Source organism: Coloeus monedula (genome assembly GCF_965178545.1).
Source record: "Coloeus monedula genome assembly, chromosome: 18".
Lineage (NCBI taxonomy): Eukaryota > Metazoa > Chordata > Aves > Passeriformes > Corvidae > Coloeus > Coloeus monedula.
Genome location: NC_138798.1, coordinates 3,343,972 through 3,356,677, shown reverse-complemented (window position 1 = coordinate 3,356,677; position 12,706 = coordinate 3,343,972). Strand labels below are relative to the sequence as shown.

Genomic DNA, 12,706 nt, shown 5'->3' with positions numbered 1-12,706 from the left:
CTTTGCAATACTTGGCCTTATTTTTGCAATTTTCAGTTAAATGATGTCGTTTTTCCTACTGTTTAATGACACCTTTTAAAGCCTTACCAAAATTCAAACAAGTGCCAAATTAAGTGCTGTTGGCTTTTTTTCTTTTTGGGTAGGTGCTGTGACAAAAGATTATGGACCAAAATAGATTTAAACCATTGTAAATCCATCACTCCACTTATGCTTAGTGGCATTATTAGGAGACAGCCTGTAACCCTTGATCTTAGCTGGACAAATATATCTAAAAAGCAGCTGAGTTGGCTTATCAACAGACTGCCAGGTAAGTGATGTGTTTTGATCACCAAATCACAAACCAGTTTGTGTAACAAACCAGTCTGTATCTAAATTGCAACCTGTGGGGAAAGTCTCCAGGGACTGGGGTGTCCTAGAAGAGGAATAGACTCTCCTAGGAGGGCTGGAGATCTGTAAAACTGAAGCATCAGCGGGTTAAAATGGGCCAAATTATTTTTTGTGACTACTTGGTGTGTTCAGTTAAAATAATTTGAGGCAGGTCTTGGCCAGCAGGTAATGCTGCTGTGGAAAGGGCTGAGGGGACTGGGGGAGGGAGTGGTGTGAAGTTCCAGGTGGTGGGAGAGATGGAGAGCTGGGCAGGAGGAGGCTTCGTGGGGTCCCAGCTGGCTCCGGAGCGCTGGGACCGTGGTCAGAGCAGCCTGGGGGTGCCAGTGGAGGTCACTGGGATGTCTCTGGGAAGGTCACAGTGCTCCAACCTGTTCTGTATCCGCAGGTCTGCGGGACCTGCTGTTATCAGGGTGCTCATGGATAGCAGTGTCGGCACTTTGTAGCTCCAGTTGTCCCTTGCTGCGAACTCTGGACGTGCAGTGGGCAGAAGGACTGAAAGACGCACAAATGAGAGACCTCCTGTCCCCGCCCACGGACAACCGGCCAGGTAAGAGCAGGAGGAGCCCGGGAGCCCGGTCCCACCCCCGGGGTGTGTTTTGTACTTAGCTCCCCTCGGAGCAAACGGGCAGGAGCCCCCACAGCTGAACCTGGTGGGGCTGGGGCTGTGCTGTCCCTTGGGGAGTTCGAGGCAGTGACTTGCAACACTCCTGGCTGGAGCCCCGGGGTGACAGTGATGTTCTCTGGCTGCTGAACTGTCATCTGAGCCACTGTGCTGGTTTTCTGTCTGACTTTCTTCTCTTCAGGCTGCAACGGGTGTACTTTAGAGAGTATGGAAACACTTTCTTCCAGTTCAGGGAAGGAGCAGTTCTGTGGGTCATGCCACATTCGCCCGGATTTCGGCTCAGGTGAAATTTTGAGCAAATCAGATCTGCTTTCTGGCATGCACTGCACAGCCTACTGCTTATTCCCAACTTGTAATTCTGCTGGGCCCCTGCAGTTACTTTCATCCCTTTGTTTTGAAATCAGGAGGTGGCTTTGTCCACGTGCCTGTTCCAAAAATAGACAAGTGTTCCTGCTGATACTCCAAAGCTCCAGACAGGCAAAAGCTCTGAAGTTGACCTAGGGCAGCAGTGTTGTGTGTCACGGTGCATTTCATAGAGGCCTGCAGATGTTGGCAGCACGGGGTGGGGCTCCTGGGAGTGACCTGCTGCCTCTGCCTTGCAGGTCAGATCGACAACCGGAGTAAGCTACGGAACATCGTGGAGCTGCGCCTGGCCGGCCTGGATATCACAGATGCTTCGCTGCGGCTGATCATCAGGCACATGCCCCTGCTCTCCAAACTCAATCTCAGTTACTGTAACCACGTGACAGATCAGTCTATTAACCTGCTGACCGCCGTTGGAACCACCACGCGGGATTCGTTAACGGAAATTAATTTATCAGGTAAGGGATGGGGGAGGGGCACTGCCCGTGGCATCAGAGCTGCTCAGGGGGGTTTGTCCTGCTCCTGGTGTAACTCCCTGGCAGCAGCTGGACGTGCTGCTGCTGGAAGTGGCCCCACAGCTGCCATGAGGTGGTGGTGTATCCCTGCTCATCCTGCCAGGGGATTTTCCAGTGCTGCTGCTCTGCACATCTGGGCTGCCTGGCTTTATCCCATGGGTTACACAACAGCAGCAGGAATGGGGATGGGTGATGGAGCTGGCGGGGGATTCCTCTGCCGGCACCGCAGGAGGGGCAGAAGGGACTGGCCAAGGTCGGGATAAACCCTCCTGGTGCTGGAGAACAAAGCAATGTTCAGTTCCTCCCCTCTGCTCTCCCCAGACTGCAATAAGGTCACTGATCAGTGCCTGTCTTACTTCAAACGTTGTGGGAACATCTGCCAGATCGACCTGAGGTACTGCAAGCAAGTGACGAAGGAGGGCTGCGAGCAGTTCATAGCGGAGATGTCCGTAAGCGTCCAGTTCGGGCAGGTGGAAGAAAAACTTCTGCAAAAACTGAGTTAGTTAAAGGACTTGTGTAAATACTGGGGCGAGGGGGGGAAGGGACTAAGAACACGTAGGGATTTTATTTTCAATTGGGAACTTGGAATATCAGAAAATGCCGCGATTGGATTTTACAACTCTTGTTGAGGAGAGAACAACGTGAAACTACCCATGTTAAGAATTTCAACTTGTGCCACTAATTCAGTCCACCTGGGATGTCCTGCACTGGCTCTTATGCAAATTCATAAGGCGACTGTTACTGATGATAATTGTTCACACCCTGGAAGAGGACTGAGCTCCAAGAAATACTGTTATTTAAAGTACCACAGCATGTGCTTGGTAGTGTAAATTTGATTTCTGCTTTTCATTTCTTAAGAAAAAAAAAAAGTTGGTGTCATTCAAGTGGACCACGCACTGCATTTCTGCCTTCTTAACACGTTTTGTTTTGTTACATCTTACATTATGCAGAACTATTTTTGTACAAAAATTGTTTAAAAATTATTTATGCAATGTTTGAATGCATTACCAGTGTTTCGGTTTTGATTGCCAATTTTTATCTTTACTTATGGTAGGCGAGAACTTAACCTATACTTCGTAGACAGTATCTATCTACAAACGTGCCCAGGTCAGGAAAAGTAGGTTCATACTTTCAACTTAAAGCATGTTTTAATGGAAGTTTATATCCTGCTTTGTATACTTCAGAAGTGACATAAGCATGTTGTGGAAATAAGGTGTAAATTATAGTTGAAGTAAAACACTTTTATCTGTATAGAAATCACCTTTTTCTCAAAATTTTAAAAGAATTCCAATTTCAGCTTTTGCACATAGGAGGGTTTCACTCTGTAGCATGAGCTCTTGTACTCAATATAAAATTAATTTATACAGTGAGTCCAGCAGTAGAATAAATGGTCAAACGTAGTCTCTCTTTCTTTGAAGTGTGAGTTGAGTTCTCATTTAAGGTTTATAACATGGTTATTTCCTGATTGTAAAATTCTGCATTCATAAGTGCCATTGTTGTACGGTGTTGTTTTCGTAGACCTTCCTGATGCAGTTTTACCTTTGTTGAATTTGTATAAACAATTGTACAAAAACAGGTGCTGCCTCTGTGCGTTTCTGTCAGGGCTGAGGGGGAGTGGCTGCAGGGAGTGCTTGGGCTCTGGCCCGTGGCTCTGAGTATTTTCCAGTGCCTTGTTACATCCACATCTCCATTCGTCCAGCAGGCCTCTATCTGCCCAGCTCAGGCTTGAGGAGCACTGACAGCTTGAGAACATTAAAGTTGGAGCTGAGTAATCCCCAGCACTCCCAGGGCTGGGTAAGAAAAGAGACAGAGGCTGAGAGAGCCCATCACCCATCTTTATTAAGTTTGAGTGGCTAATGAGCAGCATGGAAACAACAGCGAGGGCATGTCTGTCTTCATTAGCCTCCCCTCTGGACAGACTCCAGGAATTAAGTACCATTAAAAAGTTACTTCTAAAAAATAAAGCCATTGAGAGGTTTGCTCCCTTCTGAAAAATACCCAGGCAAGCTAGGAGCTGTGTCTTGTGTGAGGAGGAGCTACTTTCTCTCTTCCACACCAGCCCAACCCTTCACAGAACAAGAGCAGGTGCCAGTGCAGCACAGGTGCCAGCTCTCAGGTCCTGCACCCTCAGCCAAGCACAGCCTTGGCTCTGGAACTTTGCTGCCACATGGGAAATCAAAGGAGAAACAGTAACTTTGTTAATCAACTCTGCTTAAAGAATAACTGGACACAGATGGTCCTTCCTCACCTTTTTTTTACAGTGAACTTCACCAATCCCAGTCATGGCCATGCTTGGCCCCAGGCATCCTGTTTTCGCCCCCGACACGAGCTACTCTTGCTGCTCCTTTCCGCAGATCGTTGCTCACAGACGTCCTCAAAGGACCATTACAATTCCTGCTCCAAGAGGACTTGTAGCCCAGCTCACGGCACAAAGCCCAGCCTGACTCAGGGCCAAGGGCTGGCAGCAATAACAGGGCCCTCAGCAGCCCCTGGGAAGCTGGTTTGGGTGACTTGGCTGTGGGTGAAAGTCTGTGAACAAGGAAGTTTTAAACAAAAACTGTTTGCTGTCCCTGCTCCTGCCTCCCCCTCCCCAGTTAAGGTTAGTAACACCATACATTCCGTGTTAGCAGCAAGGAGGTGGTGCCCCTGATCAGGATTCACAGTAACATCAGGCTGTCGGCACATGGAGTACAATCATCACAGATTAATAGTTACAACAGGCATGAGTGGATTAAGGACCACGCTAATATGGTTTACTGTAATACCCCTTCTTAAAAAAATAGTTTATTCCTAAACTAAAAACCACTTAGTAACTGGTTTTTGGAGCCCACCAGGCAGAGCCCGCTGCAGCCCCTGAGCCCTGCAAAGTGATGGAGTGTTGCATACACTGACAGAGAACAGCCAAGACAGCACACGTGTCATGACAGACATTCAGAGGGAGCAATCAGCATAAAGCAAGATTGCTTAAGGGCTTCTGTGTGGGAACAGTTCATGGCAGTGCTTCCTAAGCCGTGTCCGACACCGGCACCGCAGCCGCGCTGTCGGAACAGATACATTCTATCGTTAGGGAAAAGCTGAATAATCAACTGATATATTCATTGCTTCTAATGCACTAGAGAACACCACAGGCTAATAGGCTCAAGCAGAGGTGTTTGCTGACCACTTGCCGAGTGCTGAATGCGTAAGGACAGGTGAGATTCTTCAGAAGAGAGCAAGAACTGCTGTAAACAGTTTGACTCCAACAATCTGTGGGGCTGTAAGGTCAGTGTGGCAGCGCTGCTGCTGCACGCACAGGCAGCACCTGGACCTGCCCAGCCCCGCACTGCAGGAGCTGCTTGAAAAACCTTTCACCAACTTCTACATCTTGATGTCAAAAAGGCCGAGTTTAACCAAGAACTACAACGCTGCCGTGCGCCCCAGGGCCCAGCACTCCTGGCCACAGGAATCCTGCCCGGGGGACTCGGGGCAGGGCTGGGTTAGGATTTGAAGACGTGCACGGCCCGCACGACGTACTGGCGGCAGATGGGGCACTCGCTCATCCTCTTGCCACACTTGGTGCAGGTGACCATGTGGCCGCACTCCAGCAGCACGCAGTCGATCACGGCGTCCATGCAGATCCGGCACAGGTTCTCATCGTCCTCGTTCAGCTGCATCTTCTCCCCCTCTGGAAACCAACAGAGAGGGAGGTCACAGCTCTGGGGCCTGCAGAACCAGGGCAGTTCCAGCCCAGCCCCATCCCCTCATGTGAGCTTTTTTAACCCCCAGCTACAAATTAATCGGTATACCTCCAAAAATAAGCAAAGAAATAAGAACTAGAAAGCCTCTCAAGTGAACATCCAATATTTAGCTTCATTCTTTAAACCCAGAAACTATTTTCAATTCAGAATGGAATGTCTGTGAAATAATGTGCTGGATTAAGATTTGGAGCACGTTGGTTTTTCATCTTGGAGCTCACTGTTTGGCAGAACGCTTTCCTCAGAAGATTAAACACAATAATAATAAAACAGACTAAGAAGTGGAAGCCTTAAGTAGGCCATAAAGGTGGCAGAACTGAATAAAACCTGTCAATTTTCATTGCAAATAGTCAACATCCCCATCAATACCTGAACATGCCATTAGACCGTGGTGAAAAAAATAAACATTAAGTTTAAAGTTTTCTTCCCAAGTTTTGTGTGAGCAGGAATTGGTCTGAGGACAAATTACACAAGTGAAAGATTCCAACTGCTGCATGGAGTAGAGGGTAGAACAACAGCCACTGAGCTGTAGCCACAGAACCACAAAATTTATCATGAACATGTGAACTGAGACCAAAACACTTGGACTTTTCGTCACTGTAGATTTCAGTTCTGCAGTAACAGACCTGAAGTGCCCTGATCTGCATGGCTACAGCACAGCTGTGGCTAATGTCCTGTGAAACCCAGCAAAGCACATGGAGGTGCCAAGTTTCAGTTCTCTGAGGAACCAGTTCTCAGTTGTGCAATTTTACCTTCACCATGAAAGCTGAGCTCTCCAAGCTTTGGAAGAAAGTCTCAAAAACCCAGCACAGTCCTGGAAAGCTTTGTTTAATCACTACTGTTCAGCTACTCTAGGGGCACCTTGCACTGTTAAAACCCATTTTCCAGGTGTTCCAGCAGAGCAGACCAAGCTCAGATACCGAGTTCTTCCACTGGCAGAACCAAACCAGAAACTGGAAACCAGGAACTCAGTAGTTGTAAGAAAGCGGAAATAAAGTATAAACCTACGTGTCTTGTGGTTCTCCTCATTCTCTCTGTATAGTCTGCTCACTTTTTCCACAAGTTCCCATTTTTCACAGCATCCTGAGTAGTTGACAAAATTACAGGCGAGTATTTCCTTCAGCTGCCGGACACTCAACCCTTCGATGTCTTCCAGACTGGAAATATCGGACAGGGATGCCCTCGCTCGCTTCCTGGACAGCCCCAGGGTCTGAAACACATCAGTTGTGTGGTGTTGAGCACCAGAGCTGGAGCACACGAAGCTGCAGCAGCTTGGCTAAAGTTTAATTCTTTTTGAAGCTAGTGTGTGCAGACATTCATTGCTCGACACAGCAAACTCTGGAAGAACCCAGAGCATGAGGCCAAATGTTGGCAGAGATCTAAAAGACTTTATGGTGTCACATGCCAAAAATCTATTCTTTGGATAGTTCATCTCACCTGCTCTTCTGCACTTTCTTCTTCTTCATTATTTACAGATGTTTCCATTTGTCCCTGTGTACAAAATGAAACTCATCAGGATAAAAAAACATGTTATTCCCTTATAAAACACTTTCCTTCCTACCAAGGTGATCACAGGTGACAATGAAATGACATTTTGACGTTCCAATTGCTACTCATCAGTCCAGGTTTAAGTCACCTCTGACCTGAACTAGGAATCTTTGCTAATTATCTCCAGCTTTCAGGTGCAGGATACAAAAGGCATTTTTCCTGCCCCTCCAAACTGTACCAATTGGTGTTTTATTTTAAATCGAGACAGAACTATTAAAAAAAAGGATATAAAGTAATACTATTGCATAAAACTTGTTAATCACTGTACCTGTGAAGGTGTCCCACTTCCTGTGCTTCCTCTTCTGTTGGCAAGTTCTCCTGGATTTGACATGGATACAGACGTGGAAAAGGGATGGGTAAAAAAGCCCGAAGTCTGTGACCGTGACGAACGCAAGCTGCCAGCGTCCATGTCCTCCTCCGACCCCAGCCCATGGTGGCACAGCACCAGGTCCACCAGGTCTTCCTTCTCTCTGCAGGTGTCCGTGGGGATGTTTCTGAGGATCAGATACTGACGCAGATCCTTCACTTTCAATCTCATTAGCTGAGGGCGCTGGAAGGCCGTTTCTTGCAGCAAGTGACAAGTGGAACATCTCCTGAGATTCTCTTGTAAGACAGAGCAAACGGAGCAAAAATCCTTCTTGCAGTCACAACACACGTGCTGAGGGGAGAGGAGGGAACCATTCAGCTGTGCATCACAGGAAACAAATCCAGGCCCTGCTCTCTCCTTCTCCAGGCTACAGAATTTACTGTTACTTCTTCCACTGTCAGTTGTGACAGACATCATTTTTAAGATTTAAGTCCAGCAAACTGCCCTGTCAAACAGTTTTGCAGGTGTCCCAAGAGTCCCTCGCTCTTTTGACACTACTGAAGCTGATTTGTGGTTTTAGTAAAAAATACTATGAATAAACAGATGAATAAAGTATTCAAGTTGTAGATTAGACAACAAACAAAACTAAAACCAATGTCATGGTCTGTTAAAATACTTTTGAACATACTGTCACTGCTCCTTTCACATGTGTAACAGTATAACCCCAAACTTTACAGAACCTACTGCTTCCTCAGCTGATTCCAAGAACTCAAAGTAGGGCTCAAATGTGAGGAATCACATGGGAGGGACACACTCCCAAAAGCCCAGATGTCACTTCTGAAGAAAGCTTTGTTCAAAAGACTCACAATACACAAAAGCTGGAATAGACAAGACTGTCAGCATTCCAGCTGCTGAACAAACCCAAACTCCTCAAGGTTTTCAGGATTACAGTAAATTAATATTGGCTTCAGCTATGTCCTTACACAACACTTAATTCAACAAAGCCTTGCCATGTGAATAGGACACATAAGGGGAAAACAACACACAAACTGAGGGAAGAGGTTTCATGATCATCTGAAAGAGCTGCAGAGGATTAGGTCACTGGCAGGAGAAAAGAACAATCCTGAACAGTTATGATACACAGAAATAATATAATATTAACAATCTCAATTTTATCTGCATTAACTCACCAACCTGCCTCCTAAGGAAGGAAGAGGCTGTTGGAGCACAACAGCACTGAGCCGAGCGAAAGCTGGTTAGGAAACAACCAGAACTGCATGAGAACTTCCAGAAAGAAGCTGGAGTTTGTGAGTTTTTAACTTTTCCATCACCCAGTTTGTTCACTCCAGTACTCGACCACTGTTTGATGCCATCTTCAAAACCAGATATGCTTTACTGTTTAAGATTCTGAAGCTAGTATGTATCTTACAAATCAGAGTCCATTAATTTTCAGGCCAGCCCAGATCCAACATGTCACTGACTAATGAACATCAGACTTATTAACTTCTAATCCTGGCTGACAGTAATTTCCTGTGACTTCAGAATAAGGCACTTCCTCCCTCCCTGCCTGTATCTGCCTCAGGTTTCTGAGAAACACACACTCATCTCTCAGTATGCCACAGATGCGTTCATAGGGGTAAAAATACTGTGCAATAAGAAATATACTCACTTTTTTCCTAAAAACTGAAAAGGAAAGTCCACAGGCTTTGCAGACGATGTTCGTGCCGGCTGCAGCAGGAGCTGGATATGCTGAGAAGTCTGTGCTTGGTGTAAACCTGAATGGGCCAGCACCTCCCCCAAAGCCAGCCTGCTGGCCACGGACTGCTCCCGTACCCATGACTTCATTCAGCAACCCGCAGCAGGAAGCCCACATGGAAGTAGCTCCCGCCTGAAAACATCACAAAGCAAACGCAGAGAATCAGTATCTCAAAGCCCACATCAGATGTGCCTTGCTGCTGAGGAGCTACTTCACTCCATCTGTCATCATCCCAGGAGCATGTGGTGCAAATTCCCGGAGCTCCAGGATTCCAGCACGCTCACGGCTGTGACAGACCAGCTCCACTCCCAGCTGAAATCCAAAGTGGGAAAGATTTGCCTCTGAAAGGCCAACGCGGGCACAGGGAGCTCACACTCACAACTCCTTTTCTAGAGAATTCCCCAAAAAAAAGAGTCAGGAATTTGAGGAGTGATGCAACAGCAGAGCAAGGAAGGAGTGACTGACAGCCCACTGTAGGTGAGGGGCAAACCCCGAAATGGTGACAGGCAGAAACGGCAACTTCTCATGATTAATGCAGAACTGTCCCTACAGGATCTGCTCCAGAACTCATCCAGCTCTGGTATGAGTCACAACAAAACTCTCTCTGAAATAACACTCCTGGTTTTCAAACTTGAAAACCCATCTTCATTAGAAGATAATTACAGTCTGGTTTCACTGAGAAGGAAATGTTTGTTCAAGACCTCCCTGAACCTCCTTGTTTTGTTGCCTTGCAAAATGTTTAACAAAAGTTAAAATAAATCTAAATGAACTTACTTTCTATTGATTGGATTTCAGTTTTGAGTCACAGTCTTAAAACACTGCAAAAAATTCTGAACACATAAACAAAGTGCTACTTTTTATCCTCAGAAGCCCTTAGCACTGGATTCTCTATCAAAAGTGCACAGTCTACTTGAAGGTGGAATTTGGACTCCAAGTTGGGCAAGTCACAAGTTTAATCACTGTCAGGTGGCTCCCTGAGACCTCCTAGAAAAAAAACAGGAGGGGCAAACAGAATCACATCAGGTTCTCCCTGAAAGGAAGCTGACAGGTACAACTTCCTTTAAATTTTTTCCTACTTTTTTCTTTAACAGCAGTTCTCTTTTTCATTCCAGGACAGCATCTTTTTTTTTTTTTTTTTCCCAAAGCACCAAGACAGAAAATAATTGCTTTTGAGACTTGTAATTCTTGCTGTAAAACCCCAACCAACCAGAACACACACTTCAGCTCTGTAACGTGGTGCTTTAATTCCTGTAGTAACTACACTAATTTCTAGATGAAGTTGCACATTTTCCCTGAACTGAACACAATCCTCTTACATTTTTGGGAACTTAATGCCAGAATAACTGGGGATAGGCCAGAACTTCTCCGTTCAAACCACAGAGCACAAAAGGTAAGAACAAGAGCTTTAGTTACAACATCAAACATACATTCTAATTAAATCCTCTCATCTGTTAAATCCACTCGTCATTATGGGTATTTCAACAGCAGAATTATCACGGTGTAACAAGAACCCTCTGTGCCCTGGGCACCCCACGCACAGGACATCTTCCTCAGCCTCCTCAGGATGAACTCCAGCGGCCCTTCCCTCACACAGCTCACATCCCAGCCTCAAACTAAGGCTTGTTTTACACTCCTCCATTATAAACACTGTGGAAACTCATCAATATTAATTTCTCCTGGACAAAACATAATTATCCTAGTTTATTAGGCAAGAGGAATTAACTTTCCAGAAATACATCCTGAAAACCAATGTCAATCCAACAGAGCTCCGAGTTTTAAAACTTAGAACTTCTGAAAAATACTTTCTCTCATCTTTAGGGAAAGCTGTAGTGCAACCATTCCTCTCATTCATCACCTATTCTTCAAAACTGAGGAGCTAATTATGTATGTACAAGATTTCAAAACAGCCTCACATGCATAACGGAAAAATAAAATCATTAACCAAAAGGATCTTTCAAAATTCAACTTCCTTTATTACACAGCTATGGCGTGTTTAGGGGGTCACAGCAGCAGCAGGACACACAATGACTAAAAGGACGTAAGACATTTGACACCACAACCCCGGCCTGAGAGTTTAACACCTGCTTCTTAGACTTATTTTATTCCAGAGCCTGTAACAACTGTTCAGACATCACTGTCAACAGCAAACATACGTATTTTTAGGAACTTTTTGTCACCCATTTTGGACACAAGAATGCTGTTGATATTTTTATCTTGCTGCCAACCACTCACTTAAGGTGAAAGGTAGGGCTAAGTGGGCATTAATTTTCTCCTTAACCTACATCACCTGTGGATTCCTTCTATGCCCTCAGGTCATGAACTGATAACTGAATTACAGTGTCTAGGCTCTCCATATTGCTCGGCAAAAGAAACGACACCGTGCTGAAAAGCACCAACACAACACGCAAATTAAACACGCTAAAACAAACAAAAAAATCCCTCTCTTGAGAGTTAATCAAAACAATTCCAATTTCTGCACCAAAACTATCAGTCTCCACTGCCATGGACAAGCTGCCATCGGCATCTTCCCTCCCCATACCTTATGTGCATCTCACAGGAGCAAAATGCTGCGTTCCAACTTCTCTGCTGTTGCTTTTCGCTTTAAGGGTGTTTAGTTACCTGATGAGGATTTCACCTGCTGCTCCTGCCACGCCTGTGCAAGCAGGGTGTGCTACCAAAGCCGCAGAACGACAGGAGAGCGGCACGAGGGATTTACTTTTAATCATTTTAACTGAAACTTCCTCTTTACACCCACCCTTAGACCAAGCAGAGCTTTTCCGGGACGGCACAACAGCCCCGGGCGCGACGCGGCGCCCCAGCGGAGCGACCCGGGCTCCGGCCCCCCGGGAGCCGCCGGTGTGCCCCTCACGGGCCCGGCCCGGGCCCTGCCCGGCTCCTGACTCAGCGCGGGGGCCCCTCGGCTCGGCGGTGCCGGCCCGGGCGCCCCTCAGAGCGGGGCGGGACGGCGGCCGCGGCCTGAGGCGAGCCGGGAGGGGCGGCCCGGCCCGGACATCCCGCCGGGTTCCTCGCCCCGTCACCCTCCCCGGTTAGCCCCCTCCTCCCTCCTTCCTTCCTCGCAGAGGGAGAAGCGCTCTCCCGGCCGGATGAACCCCTCACCTTCATGGCCGCTCCCGCCGCTCCACCGCCGCGTCGCCCCCGCCCCGCACCGACCCCGCCGGGGCGCCGCTCGGAGGGCGGGCCCTGCCGCCGCGCCGCACGCCATTGGCTGCCGCGCCGCCGCGCCGCACGCCCATTGGCTGCTCCGCCCCGACGGCGAGCGGGCGCGGCCAATGGGAGCAGAGGACACGGCGGGGCCGGGGGGGCGCGGAAATGCCCCGAGCGGGGCCGGGACACGCGGGGGGCACCGGGGGGCAGCGATGGGGCAGCGATGGGGTCATTGAGAGTGGCACCGATGGGGCAGCGATGGGGTCACTGAGAGTGGCACCGATGGGGTCATTGAGAGTCGCACCGATG

At 47.6% G+C, this 12,706-nt stretch overlaps 2 protein-coding genes across 3 annotated transcripts in view; one reads left to right on the top strand and one right to left on the bottom strand.

Annotated features, from left to right (window-relative positions):
* Positions 1 to 3,438, top strand: part of KDM2B (lysine demethylase 2B) — a 106,655-nt gene extending 103,217 nt beyond the window's left edge. Inside the window, exons 17-20 of the mRNA XM_082293766.1 lie at positions 144 to 307; positions 773 to 934; positions 1,612 to 1,830; positions 2,209 to 3,438. Coding sequence (XP_082149892.1) covers positions 144 to 307; positions 773 to 934; positions 1,612 to 1,830; positions 2,209 to 2,390 — 727 coding nt within the window. The 3' untranslated portion in view covers positions 2,391 to 3,438. The remainder of the gene's footprint in view (positions 1 to 143; positions 308 to 772; positions 935 to 1,611; positions 1,831 to 2,208) is intronic.
* Positions 3,439 to 3,707: 269 nt separating this feature from the next.
* On the bottom strand, positions 3,708 to 12,419 carry RNF34 (ring finger protein 34). Of its 2 annotated transcripts, XM_082293702.1 has the most exons (7): positions 12,350 to 12,419; positions 9,146 to 9,364; positions 7,438 to 7,827; positions 7,059 to 7,112; positions 6,630 to 6,831; positions 5,401 to 5,551; positions 3,708 to 4,416 (listed from the first exon to the last, which is right to left on the bottom strand). In XM_082293702.1, the coding sequence occupies exons 1-7, from the start codon at positions 12,353 to 12,355 to the stop codon at positions 4,155 to 4,157; spliced, it is 1,284 nt and encodes a 427-aa protein (XP_082149828.1). In that variant the 5' UTR covers positions 12,356 to 12,419; the 3' UTR covers positions 3,708 to 4,154. The 2 variants fall into 2 exon arrangements, with proteins under 2 accessions (XP_082149828.1, XP_082149829.1); XM_082293703.1 differs by having other exon boundaries at positions 4,275 to 5,551.
* Positions 12,420 to 12,706: the final 287 nt, after the last annotated feature.